Raw genomic sequence first — 22,338 nt, forward strand, 5'->3', positions numbered from 1 at the left:
AGTGTAGGAGAAAAAACTAAAAGAGAAAATGAATTGACATGACCATGATAACAATAATTAAATAAAGCTGACCTACATCCATATAACAGACAGCAAAGGGCTATTCATACGATAACTATAAAAATATAGACAATAAAACGGCCATAACCGCCAGGTGCAGAAAGCTCTCGTTTATGAACATCTACACAGTTTGTGTGCTGCAGCCTCTGGCGCAGCGTTCAGAGTATGGGTTTTATCAATGCCGTTCAGACCTTGGGTTTTATGGGTAAGTCTCCCATTGGCTTAGAGGCAGCCTAGAGACGAGGCAGCCAATCATGAAAAAGTGTCCACTACGGTCGCTACTAGAGGTAGTAGCAAATGTAATCCAGGCGCTTTTCAAGCACCTGGCAAAACAAATCTAATGGTGAACGATATCACTATAGTTATCTTTATAGTTATAGTGCTCAGTGTGAATGGCACTTAAGAGACAGACGGAGGTACAAACACACAGACAACAACAAATGGTCATATAACACTGACATACTGACACCGATAACAAAAAGCTCCCTGTAATGCGGCCGGGTGTCATATTTACATTAGATGAATATGACGGCGACATGACTATCCTTGTCTCGCTTCACCCGATGTCACCCTGAGGTCCTGCCAGGTCCCGTCAGCCACGGGACGGCCCCAGCGGGGATTGGAAAAACACCAAGTTATCGTACATCTCCTCGCAAAGCGTGTCTTTTGGTGGGACTCCAAGAGCACTCACAAGCATCATTCACTCCTCCCTCCCTCCCTCCTTGCCTCCCCGTGTCAAGATCACTCCTTCTAATGATTTATCTAAATTCTCGGGCATCTGTCTTCCTCCCTCACTTGTTCCCATTTGTTCGTATACCCTTCCCAAATGTATCTCTGCCTGTTAACACCCCACCTCGCCCCCCGCTTATGTTTGTGCATGCACGTCTTTAACTGTGCTAGCATCAGCCTCCGGCCCTATAGTAATGACGGAACACAAAGGGACATCATCTTTCCTTCAGAAGCATCCTAAATCAGTGGTTCTAAACTGTGATTAGGAACCAAGTCGACCCTTATGGTCTTTGACTCTGAGACTCCATTTGGTTGCATTTGTCTACCCTCAGCACAGGGGGGGCGTTTACAATGTATATCGGTGGTCCGTGGGCCCAATGCATCAAACTGGGGGTCCTCGAAATAACCACAAGCTTGATAATCACAAGCCAAAACAATGGTATGCGTTTGTGTAGAGATGAGAGAAATGGAGGTTTGCATCCGTGCAGTGACGGGATCAATGGCTCTGATGTGCTTGTTGAGCACCCAAGGCCTCCAACGTGTCTGAGTTTGATTTGTTTCCCCTCATTCATTAACCCCTGAATAAACGACTAACGTGCTGCTGCTGGAACTGGAACTGTCCCAACATCCTATAGCCTTAAGATAGTTCTTCTCTTCTCTTCTCTTCTCTTCTCTTCTCTTCTCTTCTCTTCTCATACGCGTGTCTGTGTTTAGATCAAGCTAAATAATTGCTGACTCACTTAAGAATAGGATGAGGTGTGAATTGAACCATCCCCAAGTAATCCCTTCTTTTTGTAAACCTAATGCGTTTTGGGAATTGGAGATATACACGGTAGAATCCAGGGTGTTAGTTTAACTCTGAGGGTGTACAAAATGGACCCGGAAGGGTCAAACATGCGACAAAAACAACTCCTCGTAACAGAAGTGTATTCCTGCAGATATTGACGCACCCTGGTTGGTATATGGTGTGACACCGCGCGGGTCTGTCTCTGTGATATGTGTGAGGCTCGGTGAATGGATTCGATATGGGCCACAGTGTACGCCCGGCGGCTCTTCCTCTCTCAGCACACGCAACAAAAGGAGGCATTGTGGCCCCGAGTGCCACAGGCTTTATATAATGAGGGCCCTTCACTGGTCCGGCCCAACCTCCGCGCTCTGCTCCGGCTAATGCTACCATTCACAGCCATAGCCATCATTAACTCTGTGGCGTGTATAGTGTGGTGTGGCTGTATCCACTGTACGCATTCACACAGTTACTTGACGAACGCTGAGCTGAAGGGTGATTGATCTTGTGTCTGTGTTGATGATGTACAATTCACCCCAAGGCATCGGCTGGCACACAGTGGTCCTCTTTTAAGGTCCTTCCTTCGTGCCAATAATTGAACTGTTGTTGGTAATTGCATCGTGATGAGTAGTACATTCATACCGAATGTGAATATCGTGAGTTGATCGTATGACCCTGTCCTAGGGGTGCCGCCAGGGAACATAGCAAAAAGAGGGGTACTATGTACAGTGTACAATGAAATTAGTAAACAAACGAGGAATAAAATCAGTAAAGTGTAGTGTACTTTGTGTATGCATGAGTGGATTGTGTAGTGTGGCGGGGGTGAGCGTGTATTTACGCAAATGTTGAATAATGTGCATAGTGGGTGAGGTGCACAAATCAAATTGACTGCGAGAGGGCTCTATGGGGAGATGGGTTTCTAAAAGGGTGCGAGCACCAGATCCCAGGTGCTCCCCAATTACTCTGATTACTCTGCTCGGAAAAGGCAACCACCACACCGATAAAGTGGCGTAAATGTTTTTTATGAGCTTCCGTACTGCAAATGAAGGGATGAGCCTTTGTTCGTCACAACCTTGTAAAAAAGGCCTTTAGACTGACATTGTTGCTGTGGCCTCTAACATATATGTGGTCAATAGGCATGTGAGAGTTTCCATGATTTAGTGAGAGATGTGTTAGTGTGTACTATATATATAAACTAGAGATGTCCCGATACTGTATCAGTATCGGATCGGCCCTTATTTGTCATATCGGTATCGGTGAATATGCCAGTCTAACCACAGATCCGACACACGGGTAAGGGGTTGACACTGGCAGGTAAATATAATGTTGGGACATGTGGAGTTTGCTTTGGAGTTGCCCAAACTGCAAGTGATGAGTCTGCTATAAACACAACACGAGATATAGCTATAAACACAACATGAGATCACAACACTGGTACAGTATCTGTATTCGGAAAAAGGGACATCCCTAATATAAACCAGTGGTTCCCAAAGTGGGGTCCGGGGACGCCCAGGGGTCCTTGAGGGAGTTCCAGGGGGTCCCCAGCTAAATGATAATTTGGAACCAAATGGACCCTTATGGTTCTGTAACTCAGAGAGTCTACAAATGGAAATTAACATTGATTTTACAATATAAATTGGGATCCCAAAGATATAAATGCCATTAAATGGGGATCTGTAGCCTATTGCATGTTCTTAAATGAAATGGGTTGAGAATCACTGCTAGAGCCATACAAATCTTCTCTTATGGCGGTCCCAGGCATATCTTTTCAAATGGGGGTCCGAGGGCTAATGAGTGTCAATTTGGGGGTCCTTGACATGAAAAAGTTTGGGAACCACTGCCTTAATCTATAGTACCATTTACCGTATTACTTTACCTGGCTAGTCATGTTACTGTGGTACTGCATCTGGTGTGAACTGATATCTGCGAACATTCCTTCCAGAAAATGTGTGTGTGAAGCGTGTGTGTGTAGCGTGTGTGTGTGTGTGTGTGGGGGATCATCACCTACATCTGCGAAAGACATTAGCACATTTGCACACACACACACACACACACACACACACACACACACACAAAGAGTGATGAGGGCACATATGGGGTGGGGATGGAGCATACGGATGTCCCTCTTTCATTCCTTGCCAAAACATTAGTGTCCTTGAGTTCCCTCTGTGGTGGTGGTGGGGGGCCCTAGGCCCCTAGGCGAGGCCCTAGGAGAGGCCCCTCTGCATTCAGATGGCCTTGTGTGTCACGGCTGCCTGACACACAAACACACGCACACACTCTCAGCCGGAATCAGATATGACATGATGGAATGGCACTGTGCTCAGATACCAGATAGGGAGAGGCTTCAGATAATCATCAGAGAACGGATCTGAAAACAAACCCGTTCCAACAGTGAAAGCAAGATCTTTACATTTTCGGATATATTCCCTTCTCGGTTCACAGCTCTACACACTCGCGGTAAAGTCCCACGTGTTAATCTAACTCGGAGAGTGTACAAATGGAACTACTGGAACTGCATTCGTTTTAGGTTTTTAATTAATCCAATCGTTTTCTTTCTTTTCTTCATTCACTTGTAAACGAGATTTTAGTGCACATGAGGCCCAAACAGCACCAATGATTCACCATACAACTCCTTGCATTATCCCCAATGGCAGTTGGCAGTTGTCCTTAAAACTGTTTTGTTGCAAGGAATTGCATTGGTGTGGTTTGGGCCTTACAAAGACACTCACTCAAGTGACTCACTCACTCCTAGTATAGTACAAAGTAGTAGTAAAGTTGAAATCTCTTTTTTGCAAGTCGAAATATATCTGGGCCTTGAAGGATTAAAGGAAACATTCCTTTTTTAAAGCCTTTATTGAAAGGTTAAAAGTAGACTTACAGGGAATGGGGAGAGAGATGGGGGGAAGACACGCGGCAAAGGCCGCCGGGACCGGGAGTGGAACCCGCGGCACGCCGTTAGGCTTGGCAGCCTAGGTGCCCAGACGGTTGAGCTAACCGTCTGGGCACATTACTCATTTTCAATCAATTACACACCGCATGTTGCATTCTTAAGCCAATAATTTGATGACCGTCAGAGTCTCCGGAAGCAGAGTTTCCATTGAGTTTAATTTAATTATTGGCTTAGGCATGCGTCAAAAACTAAATCTTCAAGTCTTCAAGTCTTCATGGCATATGACTGTAATTGATAGAAATAAGTAATTTTACTCCTTTAAGACGACATACTTTATACTCCCAAAGTACAATTTGAGTGTATTTATGTTTTCGATATTTGTCACCACATACAATTTCTTCTTTCAAAGACAACGCAATCTTATCAAATCAGCAAGAGTCCCTCTTAACCCATCGAGACCTGAGGCCAGATTCTACAAAATGTCTTCTAAATCCTGACGGTTTTCTGAAAAAGCTATGTTTCTATATCAGTGGTTCTCAAACTATTTCATGTCAAGGTCCCCAAAAAGTATATGTAATGGGCCGCCGAAAATATGTTGTTCCAGGAACCCCTCAGAAGCAAAGCAACAGTATGAGTTTGCTGTGAGTGAATTCAAAGATTTGCATCACATTTTCACGATAAAAAAAAAAAATAGCAGATATCTACAAGCTCGTAGCCGTGCTATTATGAGCTTGTAGATCTGCTATTTTTCAATAGCGAAAGCTTAAAATAATAGTAACAGTGGTGGTTAAAAGATAAGGGTGGGTTAATACAGATGTTAACTAATGCTACTTTTCTTGTCCTCTCTCTCTCTCTCTGTGTGCGTTTGTCTCTCTTTCACTCTGCCGTGTAGAACTTGCACCAGGCTGTGAAGCACTGGGCTGTGAGTACAACTGCTCTGTGACCCACGATGGACCTAAATGCTACTGCAGCCACGGCTACGAGGTGGCTCCAGATGGAAAGACGTGTAAAGGTGAGTGGATGTAGATTTTTAACCTCATGCTTCCTTCTATGCATGAGGAGTCCAAGCTGCTTCTTTTCACCTGACAGGGGGGAGTTTCCCCGTTTGGACGTCACGTAGCGCGTGGAAGGGACACGTTATTCCAACCAGTTCTTTTCCCCTCCATCAGGCGCCTCGGCTAGCCAGGGGGAGGTAGTTTAGATACTAGGATTACTGCATGTTTTTTGTGAGGGTACCTATACCCTTAGGGAACACGGGGAGAACATGCAAACTCCACACAGAAAGGCCCTTTCGCCAACCCCGCCTCGGGTACGTATGGGCACTGATGACGCGGAGGAGAGAACACGTCCCCAGCGGCCCCAGCGGGAATCGAACCTAGGACCTTCTAGCTGTGAGGTGACAGCACTACCAACTGTGCCACCGAGCCTCCCTGTATGTGGATTTTAGATGACATTCAGTTCCGTCTGACACTTAGCCTGGCCCAGCCAGGGTGCTTTCTGGTAAAAGAGGGGCGTGTAGTGCATGGAGCAGGCGCTGTATAATATTGGTTCACCGATCTGTGCCCCTGCCACCCTCGGCCCCTCCCTGGTAGAAAACAGCGGCGGAAATGGACGTCACCATTATTTGGAGCCACGTCCGTCTGCACTGCAGTTCACTCCCACTCCAGTAAATGTGTCTCGTTCCCCCAGGCTTTCATTTTTCAACCGAACACGAACGAAAATAAAAGCCTGAGTAACAGAGGCTCTTAAAGCTTGATTTGTACTTCTTAGTCATCGTAACCATACGATGGCAGACATGCCGAAAATAGCTGAGCTGCTACTTTCGGCACGGAAATAGTGTCGTACGGCAAGAGTATAAATTAGGCATAACCGTCGTAATTACATTCTGACACCACCGACTCATACCAGTTAGTGTCGGAATGTAAAACTTCTGTAGGCTGCAGGCTACCGTTATACAGTTATACACAACAGTTATACACGCAGATGTTTCAATTGAATATCCTGACCGTGACCCTCCCCAAAATAATCACATTTGAACTGGGGACCCGGGGGGGGTCCCCAGTTCAGTTCAAAGTACTTGGAATGTAGGAGTTGAGGCATTACGTTTTGTTTGACTTTGTTTGATAAATATTGTGAAAATAGTTGTAGCTTGTAGATCGGCTATTTTCACAATGTCTGCCTCTCATATTATTTGATAATTCGGCCATGGTTTGAGCAGTTTTTATAGTAATATTTGTTGAGTACTTTTGATGCAACAATTGTCTTTTTTTTAAAGTATTAAAAGTCTTAAAATTCCTGAAATTGTTACTTAACTGTGATCTGTGGACCCCCTTAAAATCACGTGGGGTCCTGACTTCCCAGACAGTGAACAAGAGACATTTGCGTAAATGTACTGGGCAGCAGCAGTGTGTTTTGCAAATAACACAAGAAAAGAAACTGACTTATTTGTCCCATGTGTTGCTGCATTATTATGTCCATGAGAATCTACTTGTGCGAGTGAGTGGCTGGGTGTAGACTAGAGCAGTGGTTCCCAAACTTCTTCATGTCAAGGACCCCCAAATTGACACTAATTAGCCCACGGACCCCCATTTGAAAAGATATGCCAGGTACCCCTATAAGAGAATTTATTTTTTACGGCCCCCAATTTATATTGTAAAATCAATGTTAATTTAAAGTACAAATGGAACCAAATGTTTGGTTTCATTTGTACACTCTCTGAGTTACAGACCCATAAGGATACATTTGGTTCCTAACTATCATGGGGAACCCCTAGGAACCACTGAACTAGAGGTGATGTCTACAGATAGGAATTCATCTAGTTAGCGAGCGTGCGTGCGTGCGTGCGTGCATGTCCTGATTAGTCACTGTCACATCTCTCCCCGGCAGATTTCAACGAGTGCAACGTGTACGGGACGTGCAGCCAGACGTGCACCAACAGCGAGGGCTCCTACTCCTGCAGCTGTGTGGAGGGCTACCTCCCGCAACCCGACCTCCGCTCCTGCAAGGCCAAGAATGGTGAGGTTATAGGCTACATACATGAGGCAGTAGTGGGAAAAGTACTCACAATCTTAAGTAAAAATTATCAATACTGCGATATAGCAATACTTCGTTACAAGTAAGTAAGTCCGGAATTCAAAATGTCCTTGAGTGAACGTACAAAGGTATTGGCACCAAAATGTACTTACAGTACCAAAAAGTGAAAGTGCTCATTGTGCAGAATGATGCACGGATGTGTGGAACGGCGTCATCCCAACGTCCTCCGGGATGATTCCCTCTGGACAGCCCAGTGTTGTTGGGTGTCCTTCTCTCTCTCTCTCTCTCTCTCTCTCTCTCTCTCTCTCTCTCTCTCTCTCTCTCTCTGCTATAATCCCACGCTGTCCCAGACTCGGGATTTATCTCGTCGAATCAGAGTCGGGAGTTTAATGTGAGAAAATAGGTCTTTGTGACCTTTTATTAGAGGTTACAATTCATTGCAAGTATTTTCAGAAACATTCAATGCTGCTTTAGAAGGTAACGGAAGGTACGGTCGCCCCTTTTCCATCTCGCCCCACTACTCTATACCTAGCTGTAAACAACAAATAATTCATGTTGGTGATTATATAAAAGGTATTATCATATTCATTTATCATTGTTAAGTTCACTCTGTATATCGACCGGCATAAGAGCATGATGATGCCATTACAAAACATGGGCTACATGGAAGAATTAACCCATTCTGAACGGGAACCCGTTTTGGTGTTAGCATCATGTTATGCTTTAGCTATTGAAAAATAGCAGATCTACAAGCTCATAGCGCGCCACCGAGTGGCGCGCTATGAGCTTGTAGGTCTGCTATTTTTGAAAAAATCGAAGAACGACTGACATTTTTAGAATCTGATCTCAGGTCAGAATGGGCTAATCAGACCAGTGTGTGTCCAGTGGAAACCTCACATGAATCTGATCTCAGGTCAGAATGGGTTAAGCAGTCACCGTCTCTGTCATTTGGTTCTTTCCTAATTTCACAGAGTATGGAGATCGACTACTATACAATCAAATACATCTGTATACAAGATAATTTCAGAGAATTTCAGAGAGGGAGGGAAATACTAAATTAACTGTTAACTACATTGAAACATTTCACGGGGGGGAGTTTGTAAAGGGTCAAGTCTTTGAGCACATTTCATAGTGAAGTGCAACAGAGCCGTATGAATATGTTTTGCACACTTTCAGGGGACAGTCCTGTATAATCACGCACGTACTGTACGCACACAAACAAACACACACACACACAGGCCAAAGTCAAACGTAAACCCAAAAAGATGTAAACCAAAAGGGCAACTCTAAATTAACAGTTATTTTGTGGTTTTGCGCTCTTGCTTGATCTCATTTGCATGCTGAGGCTGCCCCGCTAATGCCGTTCCGAGCCTATTATTTACTGGAGAGAGATTTGTAACGGCTTTACCAAGGAACGTGTGTGACCTTCACTGCTCTCTTTACTCCCTCTAACCTTCTGTTTCTCATCTGCCTCGTTTGTTTCATCACCTCTTTGTCCTCGCTCTGCCTCGCCCCGCTCCCTCTCTCTCTTCTCTACCACTTAACCCCTATATGCTTTGTTTTTAACCCATTCTGAACGGGAACCCGTTTTGGTGTTGGCATCATGTTATGCTTTAGCTATTGAAAAATAGCAGATCTACAAGCTCATAGCGCGCCACCGAGTGGCGCGCTACGAGCTTGTAGGTCTGCTATTTTTGAAAAAATCGAAGAACGACCGACATTTTTAGAATCTGATCTCAGGTCAGAATGGGTTGATCAGACCAGTGTGTGTCCAGTGGAAACCTCGTATGAATCTGATCTCAGGTCAGAATGAGTTAACGTCACGTGGCGACGGTAGCCCGGTCGACTGCACAGGCTCGCACAAGCAAACACGTTGCATACGTGGCGCAATGCGTCGCATTGTGAGCTTGTATATCTGCTATGTTTCCGCCAAATGTTCACCTATTCTGTCAGAATGTTCGCCGTTCTCCCTGAATCTTCTCTATTCTCCCTGAATCTTCTCTATTCTTATTTTTTTGCCAAATGTTCGTGCACACTGTCACGACCAGAATCCAGAATCGGGACGCTTAGGTTCAGGTGGTGAATGTCTCCTCATATATCTCTCTCTCTCTCTTTCACTCGCTGTATTTCTCCCTCTTTCTTATCGGTTATCTAAAGCATGTACTGTATTTTAGTCAAATCTTCTTGAATGGGTAGGAATGTGCTGATGCCTGTCTGAGTGTAAACAGAATGTTAATGAAGGCTTGGTTAAAGGTCTTTCTCTCTCCTCTTCATCCTCCTCTCCCACTTTTCTATCTCCATCCTCCCTCTCTCTCTCTCTGTCTCTGTATTTCTCTTCTCTCTCCATCCTCCCCCTCTCTCTCTCTCTCTCTCTCTCTCTCTCTCCCCAGACCCTGTGGAACGGCTGCCCATGTTGCTGATCACCAACCTCCATGACATCCGCTGCACATCTCTGAGCGGCACGGCGTCTCGGCTGGCCATCGCCACCAAGCAGACCATGGCCATGGACTTCATGTACGCCCAGGAGACCGTGTGCTGGATCGACGTGGGCGACACGCCCGCCGCCACGCAGCTCAAGTGCGCCAGCATCCCCGACCTCAAGACCGTCAGCGACGTCCGCACCATCAACATCTCCCTCAGCCTGCATCGTGAGTAGTGCATCATGGGTAAAACACACGGGGCTGGGGCAATTAACTGGAAAAATCGTTGCAGTCGGGGCAGAAACCATTTTTGTGTTTTTTTTCCGTACATTTGTGAGCTTTTATATCTGCTCACTCAGCTCACTGAGAAGTGTCTCTAGTCTAGGCCGTCCTCAGACGTCGTTTCCAGTCATCCCGGTTCTTCATACATCTATTCAAGATCATCTGTTTGTATTTCTTTCTCCATCTGAGAGCACCGGGTTCCACATGTGCCAACCATGTGCCTACACGTGTCTTCACATTTATATACCCGAATGAGACCTCTGAAGTAAAATGGGTTAAAGGGGAAGCAACAGAGCCATTGAGTTGTAGAGTAATTGTCTTCCAATGCTGAAAGTTTTCAATATCCTGTCCATTGTTATATTTATCTATCTACTCTCTATCGGAGGACTCTGCACTTACACTATATCACAGTATTCACTCAATTACTGCCGTCATTCCTCATCTAGTGGGAGAAAAGGAACTGTTGACTTCAACGTTTTAAGTTGAAATCGGTTTTAATTCACCCAAAACATACTTTTTGTAACCGAGGATCATATCGTTTAGAGAAATGAGCTGCAAATCAAGCTTGTTTTCAGTCCAAGAAGAAGAATCTTAGAGATATTCTAAAAACTGCGTCCCCATAGACAGCAGTTTTTCCCCAGGAACCGGAGTGTTATGAGCGCATACAGGATACAGTTGTTAACTGTAATCAACTGATATTTAAAAAAAAGGCAAACCGGGACTTCGGACCAGAAGGTCGCATAAAAGGCAAAATTTGCGCCGAATGAGTTAATCACAGCAGTAATATGACAGGGAGAGAAGGTCCGCTCAACGTGTTACGAGTGCCTGGCTCAAGGGCACTGCAGCTATGACACTTGGCAAACGTAATAATTATTCCAGTCATACTGTACATGTCGGCGAGCGAGCGGCGTGCCAAAAATCAATCTTCTGCCTCAGGAATTGAACCGTCAACTTGGAGGTTGCTCGCTTGGCTCAGGGGAATTTACGGCGAGCTGCAATAAAAGCCCCCCCCATCTTAGAAATCTGCTTGTGGCAGCATAAAAGTAGCAAGCACGAAATGATGAGGTCAGCGGTATTCTTCCAAGAGGTTCCTCTTTAAAGAGAACAAGATTGCACTGACAGACCCACTACATCAACCTGTACAGCCATGCTGTGTGGAGGAGACAAATACATGGCAGATCCTCAAGCTCACACACTGCTACTTACACTGCAGGGGGTTTCCAACCCTTTTCATTTCAAGGTCCATTATTTATTCTGTGTTTGAGCCACGGGTAGGACCACCATTTGATGAGATTTATAGCCTCGCAGACCCGAAACTAAAGAATATTTTGTTATCGATTTTGGCCACAATTCCAGGCTGTATTTTGTGGTACCATTAGGAGAGATAACAGGCAAACGCTAACAATGCTTTTTTTTTGTAAATCAATGCCCTACAGCGTCAAATAGAAGCATCAAAAGTAGCAGATTCACAAGCTTGAAACGCGGCGCATTCCATTTTGAGCTTGTCGCTCTGTTACCTTTTCTTTTTTTTTTAATCCTGAAAAGTAACAGATTTGGACATACCGTCTGAGGCTTCCACCCGACAGGGAAGATATTATACTCCATGTACTCCGCATGGATGGAGCTGTTCTCAGGCCTAATGCGTAATGTGTTTCTTTTAAATGTCAGCATGTGTTTGATGCATTTCAACGTACAATCCCCAATAATCCACATCCCATTATTGATTTGGAGCAGGGGGGGACAACGGCTAGGTGATGGATGTTTCTGGTGAACTCCCTTCTGTCTCCGTAAATTATCCCATGTCCTGGAATGATGTTGTGGGAAATGGGTCTCTGTGTGCGTACGTGGGTGCGCGTCTGTGCATGCGCAGTAGGCTGCAGTATGCAACTTCACTGATAAACGATGACAAGTGAAATGTCTGGCCTGTGGTGTTAATGTCCTCGCTGCCGAAGGCACTGCAGTAACTCATAGATTTCTGTCTGTTTGGCAACGCGCATGTACTCTCCTCTGACTGCACACTCACGTATGTACGCACAGGGCCGTTCAGTTCCTGAACACTTTCCTTTAAAGCCAATAAGACCCCAGGCCCATTCTATAAATGGTAAATGGTGCATTTATATGGCGCCTTCATCCTAGGCGCTTTACATAGATTAGTGCATTCCATTCACACACACATTCATACACCGATGGCGGCCGAAACCATGCAAGGCACCAACCAGCACACCAGGAGCAATTTGGGGTTCAGTGTCTTGCTCAAGGACACTTTGACACTAACTATAAGGGAGGGAGCCCATCCAGCCACTCTACCCCTGAGCCACCACCGCCTATAAAATATCTACTAAATCCTAACAGTTTTCTGACATGTTTCTATGTAAGGGGTTCATTTCATGGACCCCCAAAACTATTTAAATTATTAAAATTATTTGGCCACCGACCCCATCTCAAAATATTTTTGTTCCAGGCAGGGAACCCCAGAAGCAAAGATTTGAGATAATCCATGCCATTCTCGAGATATCTCGTGGAAAGCTATTAAAAACCCTTCTACGCCATTCACGAGACCACGAGATTTGATAAAAGAGCATTGATCCAGAATTAATAATATGTTTACCTTATTTTAGCTTCCGTCGCTAGCCACCGCTGGCTTCCATGGTAGAAACGGCTGAAATCCCAAATCTACAATTATCACTCATCACTTTGTGCCACTCTGCGATCTCGTACATCTGCTATTTTTGACAATTTTTGATTTTTTTTCCTGATGTGGGGCCAAAATAATATCAATTTGCCACAAAAACATTTGAGAATTACTGCTTTCATATCACATAGACGAGATTTATCACTGATTACAAGTCTGACAAGGTTTGTGTTTTGTTTGCGCCGGTTGACAGAGCAATTACTGCTCTGACAGGGGTGGGTAGGAATGTAGACAAAACATGAAAGTGAAGTGGGTGTGATCGTGTTCACATGTGTGCATGTTCCTATACGCGTGTGTGTGCGTGTGTGCGTCCGTGTGTGCACGCGCACGCACGTCCATGTGTGCATGCACGCACGCGTGTGAAGTGTTCCCTTGAGAATTAGCCCCCGGGCATGGAAAGCAGACACGGGGAAAACAAGTGGTGAGGTTTAGGGTGTGTTATAGACTCTGTGAATGTGGGACACGAAACCCTTTTGCGATATGATGATTATGTGCTTGAGCTTCACAGCCACTTCAAACGAGGCCTCGGCGTAATTGCTGTCACCGCCGACACTTTTCGTGGGGAAAGCGCCAGAGCGGGCCGGGTCTCCAGACGGCTCGGTGGTGGTGTTGTGTTGTTGGACCCGCAGACGTCCTGAAAGTGTGTTCTTTTCACTTGGAAGACCCCGCTGTGTTCATATAAGTGGCCTGTCCTGTCCCGTCCCGCCCTCGACTCCTGCATGCCATCATTTGGGGAAGCTCCGTGAGTCGACCTTCTGTTGACCCAACAGTGTAGTGGGGGTGGGGTGGGGGTAAGAATGAGTGACGGGTGGAACGACATGAGAAAGGTGTGTAGAACTGTGGTTCTCAGCCCTCCTTTTGTTTTTTTAGTTTTTTTTTTAGACGTCACAGTTTGATGTGCATTAGGCCAGTGGTTCTCAAAGTGTCCTCAAAGAACCCCAGGCGGGTGAAAAATATCGACATTTTTTACATCCGGGGCTGCGCCGCCAAATATATCAATTTGGGGGTCCTTGGCACGAAAAAGTTCGAATTGAATTGAATTAGAAAATGAGGGCAAGAGAGGGAGAGAAACTGTGTACATGGGTGTGTGACTGTGTGTGTGTGTGTGTGTGTGTGTGTGTGTGTGTGTGTGTGTGTGTGTGTGCGTGCTCAGCAATGAGCAGCATGCTGAGATGACCTGAATGGACAAGACTTCAGGGAAAGAGTGGAATGTAGGAATTGTTGAGTCTGACATAACCTAGCCGGGGAATGTAAATACCATCTGCACACACACACACACACACACACACACACACACACACACACACACACACACACACACGCTATTTCTGCATCTACTCGGGGCCTGTTACTTATTTTCCCTTTCATAAATCTGTTTCATGTCTTTATTGCAAAACACTCTTCCCGATTGTAAAACAATATTATATTATAAGTTTGATTTCAATTATTATTTCTTAAATCTTCTACATTTAAAAAAAAAAAAACTTTACTCTGCCTATAATGACGTGACCAAATTGAAACGTCAAAGGTTAATAATGTGTGGTTAAGCCACTCGTACTTCTGCACAGAGGATCAGCGTTTTTTATGTGCTCATGTCATATGAAAGCAGGGAATCATAGCTTCAAATTGACATATTGGTTGTTCATTTTGACCCACCAGTTTTGGAGATATGGCTTATGGAGTAATGTCTTGCAGAGAAACAGCGAGTTGAGAAAACAGGCTTGAAAGGTTCACTTCTGTGGTCTCTAACATTAGACCTACGTAGCTACATGTTAAAGCATTTATTTCATATTTACATGTCGATTTCAGCTCTGACACTTATTTCAGACATGCGCTCTAGTATGTGACTGCAGAGTCTGGCTGTGCTATTAACTCATTGTGAAGAAAAAAAAGGTTTTCTCCTCTGGTGAAAAACTGGAATTTGCGCGATGGCAGGCTCTCAGTCAAATCTGGTCACATATGTCAAAACTTTATTGACCTTTTTTATTTTATTCAGACAGCCAGCAATGGGTAAAACGCTCCCAAAAATGTAGTGTCTGTGACACATCTAGGAGTGTTTCACGCATTGCTCACCCACTCCTCTCTCTCTCATTAGCAGGCAACAGTGCAGCACTATCTCTCTCCCTCTGTTTCTGGCACAACAGTACCACTTTTGCCCCTACTGCTACTCATAGTCACATAGGTTAACACGCACATAGTCACATAGTCACATAAGTTAACACGCACACAGTCACATAGTCACATAGGTTAACACGCACACAGTCACATAGTCACATAGGTTAACACGCACACAGTCACACAGTCACATAGGTTAACACGCACACAGTCACATAGTCACATAGGTTAACACGCACACAGTCACACAGTCACATAGGTTAACACACACACACAGTCACATAGTCACATAGGTTAACACGCACACAGTCACACAGTCACATAGGTCAACACGGACATTGCTGTTCCTTGGAGTGGTTGCACCACTCAAAAATGGACTTATATTGCTTATAGCAGCTTTAAATACTTAAGTACAATTGTGATGTGACGCATTGTGATCTTGTAGATCTGTTTTTTTTCCTTTTTTAAAGGATACGTTTGGAAACTGAAATGGCACATTGTGTATAATGAGTACTTTTACTCTTAGTTATTTATGTACATTTTGATGCCAATACTTTTGTACACATTTAGAATTATTTTACTTGTTTATTTTGGTACTTTTACCTAAAGGGCCACTTCACCCCTTTTGCAACCAGATCTTATTTTAATGATGTTTAGGACATGAGAAACACTTTCCTGGGGGGGTGTATGTGTTTAATATGTGTTTTTAGATATTTTAGTCATGACGTCATGTTCATGACCAAACTTTGTCATGAACATGTGGTCTCACTTCCTTCCTGGACTACAAAGTCACATCTCCATGCAGCCGCCCCCATCTCCACAACTAGGGCCAGTGCACCAAAGCATTGTGGTCAATGTAGGAATTCGGCAATCCTTTCAAACCCCATAGTCAAACACACAGACTTCATTATTTTTCTGGCAATAGTGTGCAAATTGTGCTATACTGTTATCTACTACAAATACTATTAATATTGACTGACTGCAGTCTCTTCCAGTGGTGAAATGTCCCCACCCATTCTGGACGGGAACCCCTTTTGGTGTTTTCAGCATTATGCTATACTTTAGCTATTGAAAAATAGCAGATCTACAAGCTCATAGCGCGGCACTCTGTGCCGCACCTTGTACTGTAGATCTGCTATTTTTGAAAAATCGTGAAAATGTGGCGCAAATCTTTGAATATACTGTATATATTCTTTCACAGCGAACGTTTTTAACTCAAATCTTTGCTTCTGGGGGTGTCCCTGGAACAACATATTTTCAGATGGGGGTCTATGGCCAAATAATTACAGATAATTTCTGGGGTCCTTGACATGAAACTGTATGATTGAGAATCACTGACACAGACGGAAAAGACATGCACAATCCAACCCAAACGTGGGCAGGTGCCGAGCGATGAGTAGCATACAAGGATGAGGAATGAAGACGCTCACACACTGTGGGCTCCGATGATCTAGTGAAGTGCCTTTATTTGCACAAATGAATGACTGTAATTCCGTTAATCACTGACATAGAAACGGGTTCAGGAAACTATCAGGATTTAGAAGGCATTTGTAGAATCGGCCTCAACAAGTACTTCTTCCACCACTGTTCCTCCTGGTAATAAATAATACATAGTTGGTGTCCATACTAGCGTGTCCTGAACCCATGAAAGCTGGTGCTCAGGTGCGCCCTGCAATGGAAACCCCAAAAATCACCATCCCTAGGTGGATGTGGGCTCGGCCCTGTGCTGTGGAGCGACCGGAGCAGACAGAGTGATTTATTGGTTCTGGAGGGAGAGGGAGAGGGAGAGAACGAGGGAGAGAGAGGGGGAGAGGGCGGGCGGGCAGATGAACAGACCTAAAGTTCCAGATGTGGCTTCGCTTCGTCTCCCTGCGAGTGTGAATCCCCCGTCTGGAAAGATGAAAGGGCAGCGGGGTCTCTCTCTCTCCTATCGTTGTCTCTGCGGCCTCAAAGCCAGACTCCACAGCAGGGACCAACCTCCCTCTTCTCTCTCTCTCTCTCTCTCTCTCTCTCTCTCTCTCTCTCTCTCTGTCTCTCTCTCTCTCTCTCTCTCTCTCTCTCTCTGTCTCTCTGTGTGTCTCTCTCTCTCTTTCTCTCTCTCTCTCACTCCCCTTCATATTCCTGTTGCTGTCAGGCAGAAACCTCTTATCTCCAGATTTTTACTTTTCGTGTGTTTTTCCCTGTAATTAAATTACAGCGGCAGACAACGCATCAAATGTAGCAGATCTGCTATTCTTCAGCTTATTGTTTTTATTATTATTATTATCATGCATATTATAGACAATACAATGCATAACATAGCATCATACTTCACAATACAACATTTCACATTGCCTCCCTATAGCAATCTAAGAACCCATTGGCAAAACAAAGGAAAAACAGTCAACAGTCTGTGTGGTTCCCAAACTTCTTCATGTCAAGGACTCCCAAATTCAAAATATATACCAGAGACCCTCATAAGAGAAGATTTGTATAGACCCCCAGACAGTTTGATATGCATTAGGCTATCTCTGAGACCCAGATTTATATTGTAAAATCTAAGTTTATTTACTGTAACTCTGAGAGTGTACAAATGGAACCGAATGTGGACCCCATTTGTGTACACTCTGAGTTACAGACCCATAAGCGTCCATTTGGTTCCTATACCATGTCGCTGGGGACCCCCTGGAACTCCCTCAAGGACCCCTAGGGGTCCCCGCACCCCACTTTGGGAACCACTGCCCTAGTGAGACAGCAGCAATAAAAGTAAAGTAAGAAAAGTAAAAAAAAAAAAAAAAACTACTACTACTTTGATGCCTTTGGATTTGAATCCTGATTCCTGAACAGCAACAGTTTTGGACATGTGAGGTCCCCCCCCCCCCCTCCGACAGAGACCATCATTTAGTTTACCCCTTTTTTCTCCCACTTTCCTCTCGGGCAACGCCCCGGTTACTTCCTATGTCATCGTTGCTTTTATTTGCACGCTGGCCTTCCGCTGCAGACAGCCAGTCGCCCTCACTGAGGTTCAGGCCGTAATGCCTCTGGAGGGGGGCATGTGGCCTTTTTTTAATAGGGGTCAAATGTTAACCCATTCTGAACGGGAACCCATTTTTGGTGTTAGCATGATGTTATGCTTTAGCTATTGAAAAACAGCAGATCTACAAGCTCATAGCGCGCCACAAGCTTGTAGGTCTGCTATTTTTGAAAAATCGAAGAACGACTGACATTTTTTACAATCTGATCTCAGGTCAGAATGGGTTAATCAGACCCAGTGTGTGTCCAGTGGAAACCTCGTATGAATCTGATCTCAGGTCAGAATGGGTTAAAGCACCCGAAAATAGCACCGAGCTACAAGCTCCACGGCGTGTCGCCAGCAGAGCCATAGAGCAAGTATAAGTTCACTTCATGGGCCGACTGGCCCCACGGTCCAATGGCGGCTCTCCTACATACATAGACTTCTATTGAGAATGGGAACAACATATAGGGACAAGTCCTGGACCGGAAGTACGTAGGCAGGAATGCATTGGGCCCAGCAGGCAACAGCCCAGCTGTAATGATCTTCAATCCCTTTATTTTAGATTGTTTTGTAGTAATCGTATACAACATAAACATTACAGAGACTTTAGTTGTTACGGTACAATACTTTAAAAATAGTTATCTTCTCTTATTTGTGCCTCCCTTGATGAAAACAATGTATTTAAAACTCCAGCTTGTCCCTCTCCAGGCTGCATGAACAGAGCTGGAGCGCTCCGTTTCTACCCCCTCAATATCATAACTCTTTTATTGCGAACTCAGTGAGCACTTACTATGAGACCTAGCAGATCATGTCTGTCTGTCTGTCCGTGTGTCACGCTTTTGTGCCCATATATGGAGCTGCTTTGGGGACTCCTTATATGGTTATGGCTGAGTCATGGTGACACGAGTGTGATGGCGTGGTCCAACTTGTGCCCATATATGGAGCTGCTTTGGGGACTCCTTATATGGTTATGGCTGAGTTAAAAACCTAACTTAAAAATAACTTGACTTAAATATGTATGAGCTGCGTTCGCTTCCCGCGTTTGCGCGTCTTACTGGTTAGATGGCTCTGGTCACGAGGAGCCTTTTGTAGATCTGCTCTTTACGGTGCGTGACTCTGGCGTGTAGTCAATTATAGATGGAAAAAGAATTAACCCATTCTGACCTGAGATCAGATTAATACGAGGTTTCCACTGGACACACACTGGTCTGAATAACCCCATTCTGACCTGAGATCAGATTCTAAAAATGTCAGTCGTTCTTCGATTTTTCAAAAATAGCAGACCTACAAGCTCGTAGCGCGCCACTCGGTGGCGCGCTATGAGCTTGTAGATCTGCTATTTTTCAATAGCTAAAGCATAACATGATGCTAAAACACCAAAATGGGTTCCAGAATGGGTTAACTGGGGACCTGGAAATATCTCATCTCCAAAACAATGGCCTTGAGAGGTCACAGAATTATTTGTGCGTAATTCCAGCCAGGGTCTCTAGTGTGCATGATGACGTTTATAGTAGGGGCACGGTGAGACTTTCACCTGTGGAAACCCCTCAAACTGCTCCAACTCCTGTGAAAATGGAGGAACTATACACCTAGACCAGTGGTAGACCTTTTCTAGACCAGGGCCATGTTCATTTTCAGAATATAATGTTTAATTTAATGATCAATCACTCTTCTTCTGGCCCTGATCAGTCTCAAATCACAAGTATAGCATGTTACAGTAACGTAGTATATTTTAAGCTCCTATCTATCGCAACGAAAACTACTTTTTTTAAGATTTTAAAGAAAAAACACCAACCATGTTCTCCTCCTTAGTTTTTCTATTAATGTTGTGTATCCATACATAGAAATGAATACCAGCACTCACTTTATATCCAGTAGGATTCTTGTTTTTATTTTGGGTTTTTCCCCCAGCAGAAAACAGGGACGTTTCGGCCCGGAGGCCTTAAATCACGCTGAGGAAGAATACATACATACATTTTTACGTTGAGTTACTCAACTGAGTGCTTGCTTCCTCTCTTCTTTTCATATATCCATACATGGAATCTTTTGCCAACTCATTGGGGGCCAACTAGCTATATCCTCATGGCTCCGCATGGCCCACAGGTTGAGAAAAAAAAACACTGACATAGACATAGTACATCATCTGAGTTGTAGTAGGCCCATGAGTAAATATAGAGGGCAGCTTTGTAGGTAAGTAGGTGTTCCACTTGTGTGTGTGTGTGTGTGTGTGTGTGTGTGTGTGTGTGTGTGTGTGTGTGTGTGTGTGTGTGTGTGTGTGTGTGTGTGTGTGTGCGCGTGTTTCGTCAGACAGTGCTCTGTGTGTGTGTGTGTGTGAGAGAGAGGTGGGTGTTGAATGAGGACAGGAAGTGTGGCAGGGGTTCTGGAACCTGGGGGGGAGAAATGGGTGGGGTTCATTCAACCTTCTCAGCAAACATTCCATTTACCAGAAACGAAACCAGAGAGAGAGAGATGGGGAGAGAGAGACAGAGAGACATACTGTACAGTATAAATCAAGAATCGAAGTATATCGATATGTATACGGCAACATATCGCATCGTTTGACTTTGTATCGTATCGCAGTGCAAATAATCGGTATTGATTAATAGTCTTGCAATGCAAATAATCGATTGTGCCAAATCCAAGTACTTTTGTGTCGTTCTAAGAAGAAAAAGGAAAAAAGAGGGATTTAATTACTTTTCCATTCAATATCGCTACACTTAGATGATTGATGTGTGCATTCTCTGTGTTCATGTCAAGTTGTGGGTTTTTCCATATGTGTTAAAAATAATGCCCATGTATTTGCGAGAGAATCGCTTTGTTTACTGCACTATCCACATGTTTCACAGATTATTTAATTTCCTTGCTAAATAGTTATTGTACGGTACCGCCACGAATGTATCGTATCGTCAACTGTTTCGTGGTACGTATCGTATCATATCGCTGTTAAAATGTAACCTTACACCCCCACTTCCCAAACATTACACCCCTCCCCCCAACAAATCTAAACAAAACATAAAAAAACTATTCAAAGTTTTAAAGCATGACTAATAACAAAAGAGTCTCATAACAGCTGGGTTGATGTACTGCAATGTGCAACCAGCAGCAGCAAGATTTGCGAGCTGTTGTGACAGGAGAAGGTCGTCCACCATGAAGACTGTCAATCGTTATGATTCGTCATTCCTGCACCAATGAGCACCATGGATACTGACAGTCCATGGACCAACAGGACGAACGGAGCATAGATCAATTGTAAATACTCCAGTAACCCATTCAGGACGTCTGGAACCCCTTTTGGTGTTTTAAGCATCAGGTTATACTTTAGCTATTGAAAAATAGCAGATCTACAAGCTCAAGCTGCGAGCTTGTAGATCTGCTATTTTTGGAAAATGGGGGGTCGGAGGCCAAATACATATAATTCTAGGGGTCCTTGACATGAAATAGTTTGAGAACCGCTGACATAGAAACATAGGTTTTGTCAGAAGACTGTCATGATTTAGAAGACATTAGAATTGAAATTGGTTAAAGTAAAAGTACCTCAAATTGTAACAATACTTGAGTAAATCTGCTTAGTTACGTTCCACCACTGCCACTTCCCTCCATCCCCCCTCCCCCCTCCTGGGCCCCGTGGGGGGCTCCACGAAGCCAGGAGTTCCCAAAGTGGGGTCCGGGGAGTCGGGACCCCCAGGGGTCCTTGAGGGAGTTCCAGGGGGTCCCCAGCTAAATGATAGTTTGGAACCAAATGGACTGTAACTCTGAGAGTGTACACTATCAGAGTTAAATTAACATACTGTAGATTTTACAATGTAAATTGGGGGTCCCACTGAAATGTCATGGGGGTCGGTACGTGGCCTAATTAATGCACGTCAAACTGGGGGGTCCATGACATTAAAATGGTTGAGAATCACTGCTAGAGCCGTAAATAATCTTCTTATGAGGGGGGGGGGGGTCCTTGGCATATCTGTTCAAATGGGGGTCTGCGGGCTAATTGGTGTCAATTTGGCGGTCCTTGACATGAAAAGGGTTTGGGAACCACTGCACTGCAGCACTGTGTTGCACAACCCCTCCACCCCAGTCGGGAGAACCAAGGTTGCACAACTGGCCCTCCTGCTCTCTCTCTATCCGAGTCTAATCAATGCCGTGTGCGGCCCGTTGCTTCCAGCTGGAACTCTTTAGCCCATTCTGACCTGAGATCAGATTCATACGAGGTTTCCACTGGACAACACACTGGTCTGATGAACCCATTCTGACCTGAGATCAGATTCTAAAAATGTCAGTCGTTCTTCGAATTTTTCAAAAATAGCAGACCTACAAGCTCGTATCGCGCCACTCGGTGGC

General features: G+C 44.6%; 1 protein-coding gene across 1 annotated transcript in view; it reads left to right on the forward strand.

The window, feature by feature from the left end:
* lrp1ab (low density lipoprotein receptor-related protein 1Ab) overlaps positions 1-22,338 on the forward strand; it is a 180,346-nt gene that overhangs the window by 50,835 nt on the left and 107,173 nt on the right. Inside the window, exons 4-6 of the mRNA XM_080764626.1 lie at positions 5,359-5,478; positions 7,353-7,481; positions 9,890-10,147. Of these exons, the coding sequence (XP_080620752.1) occupies positions 5,359-5,478; positions 7,353-7,481; positions 9,890-10,147 (507 nt within the window). The remainder of the gene's footprint in view (positions 1-5,358; positions 5,479-7,352; positions 7,482-9,889; positions 10,148-22,338) is intronic.

Source organism: Protomyctophum bolini (genome assembly GCF_963924005.1).
Source record: "Protomyctophum bolini genome assembly, chromosome: 5".
Lineage (NCBI taxonomy): Eukaryota > Metazoa > Chordata > Actinopteri > Myctophiformes > Myctophidae > Protomyctophum > Protomyctophum bolini.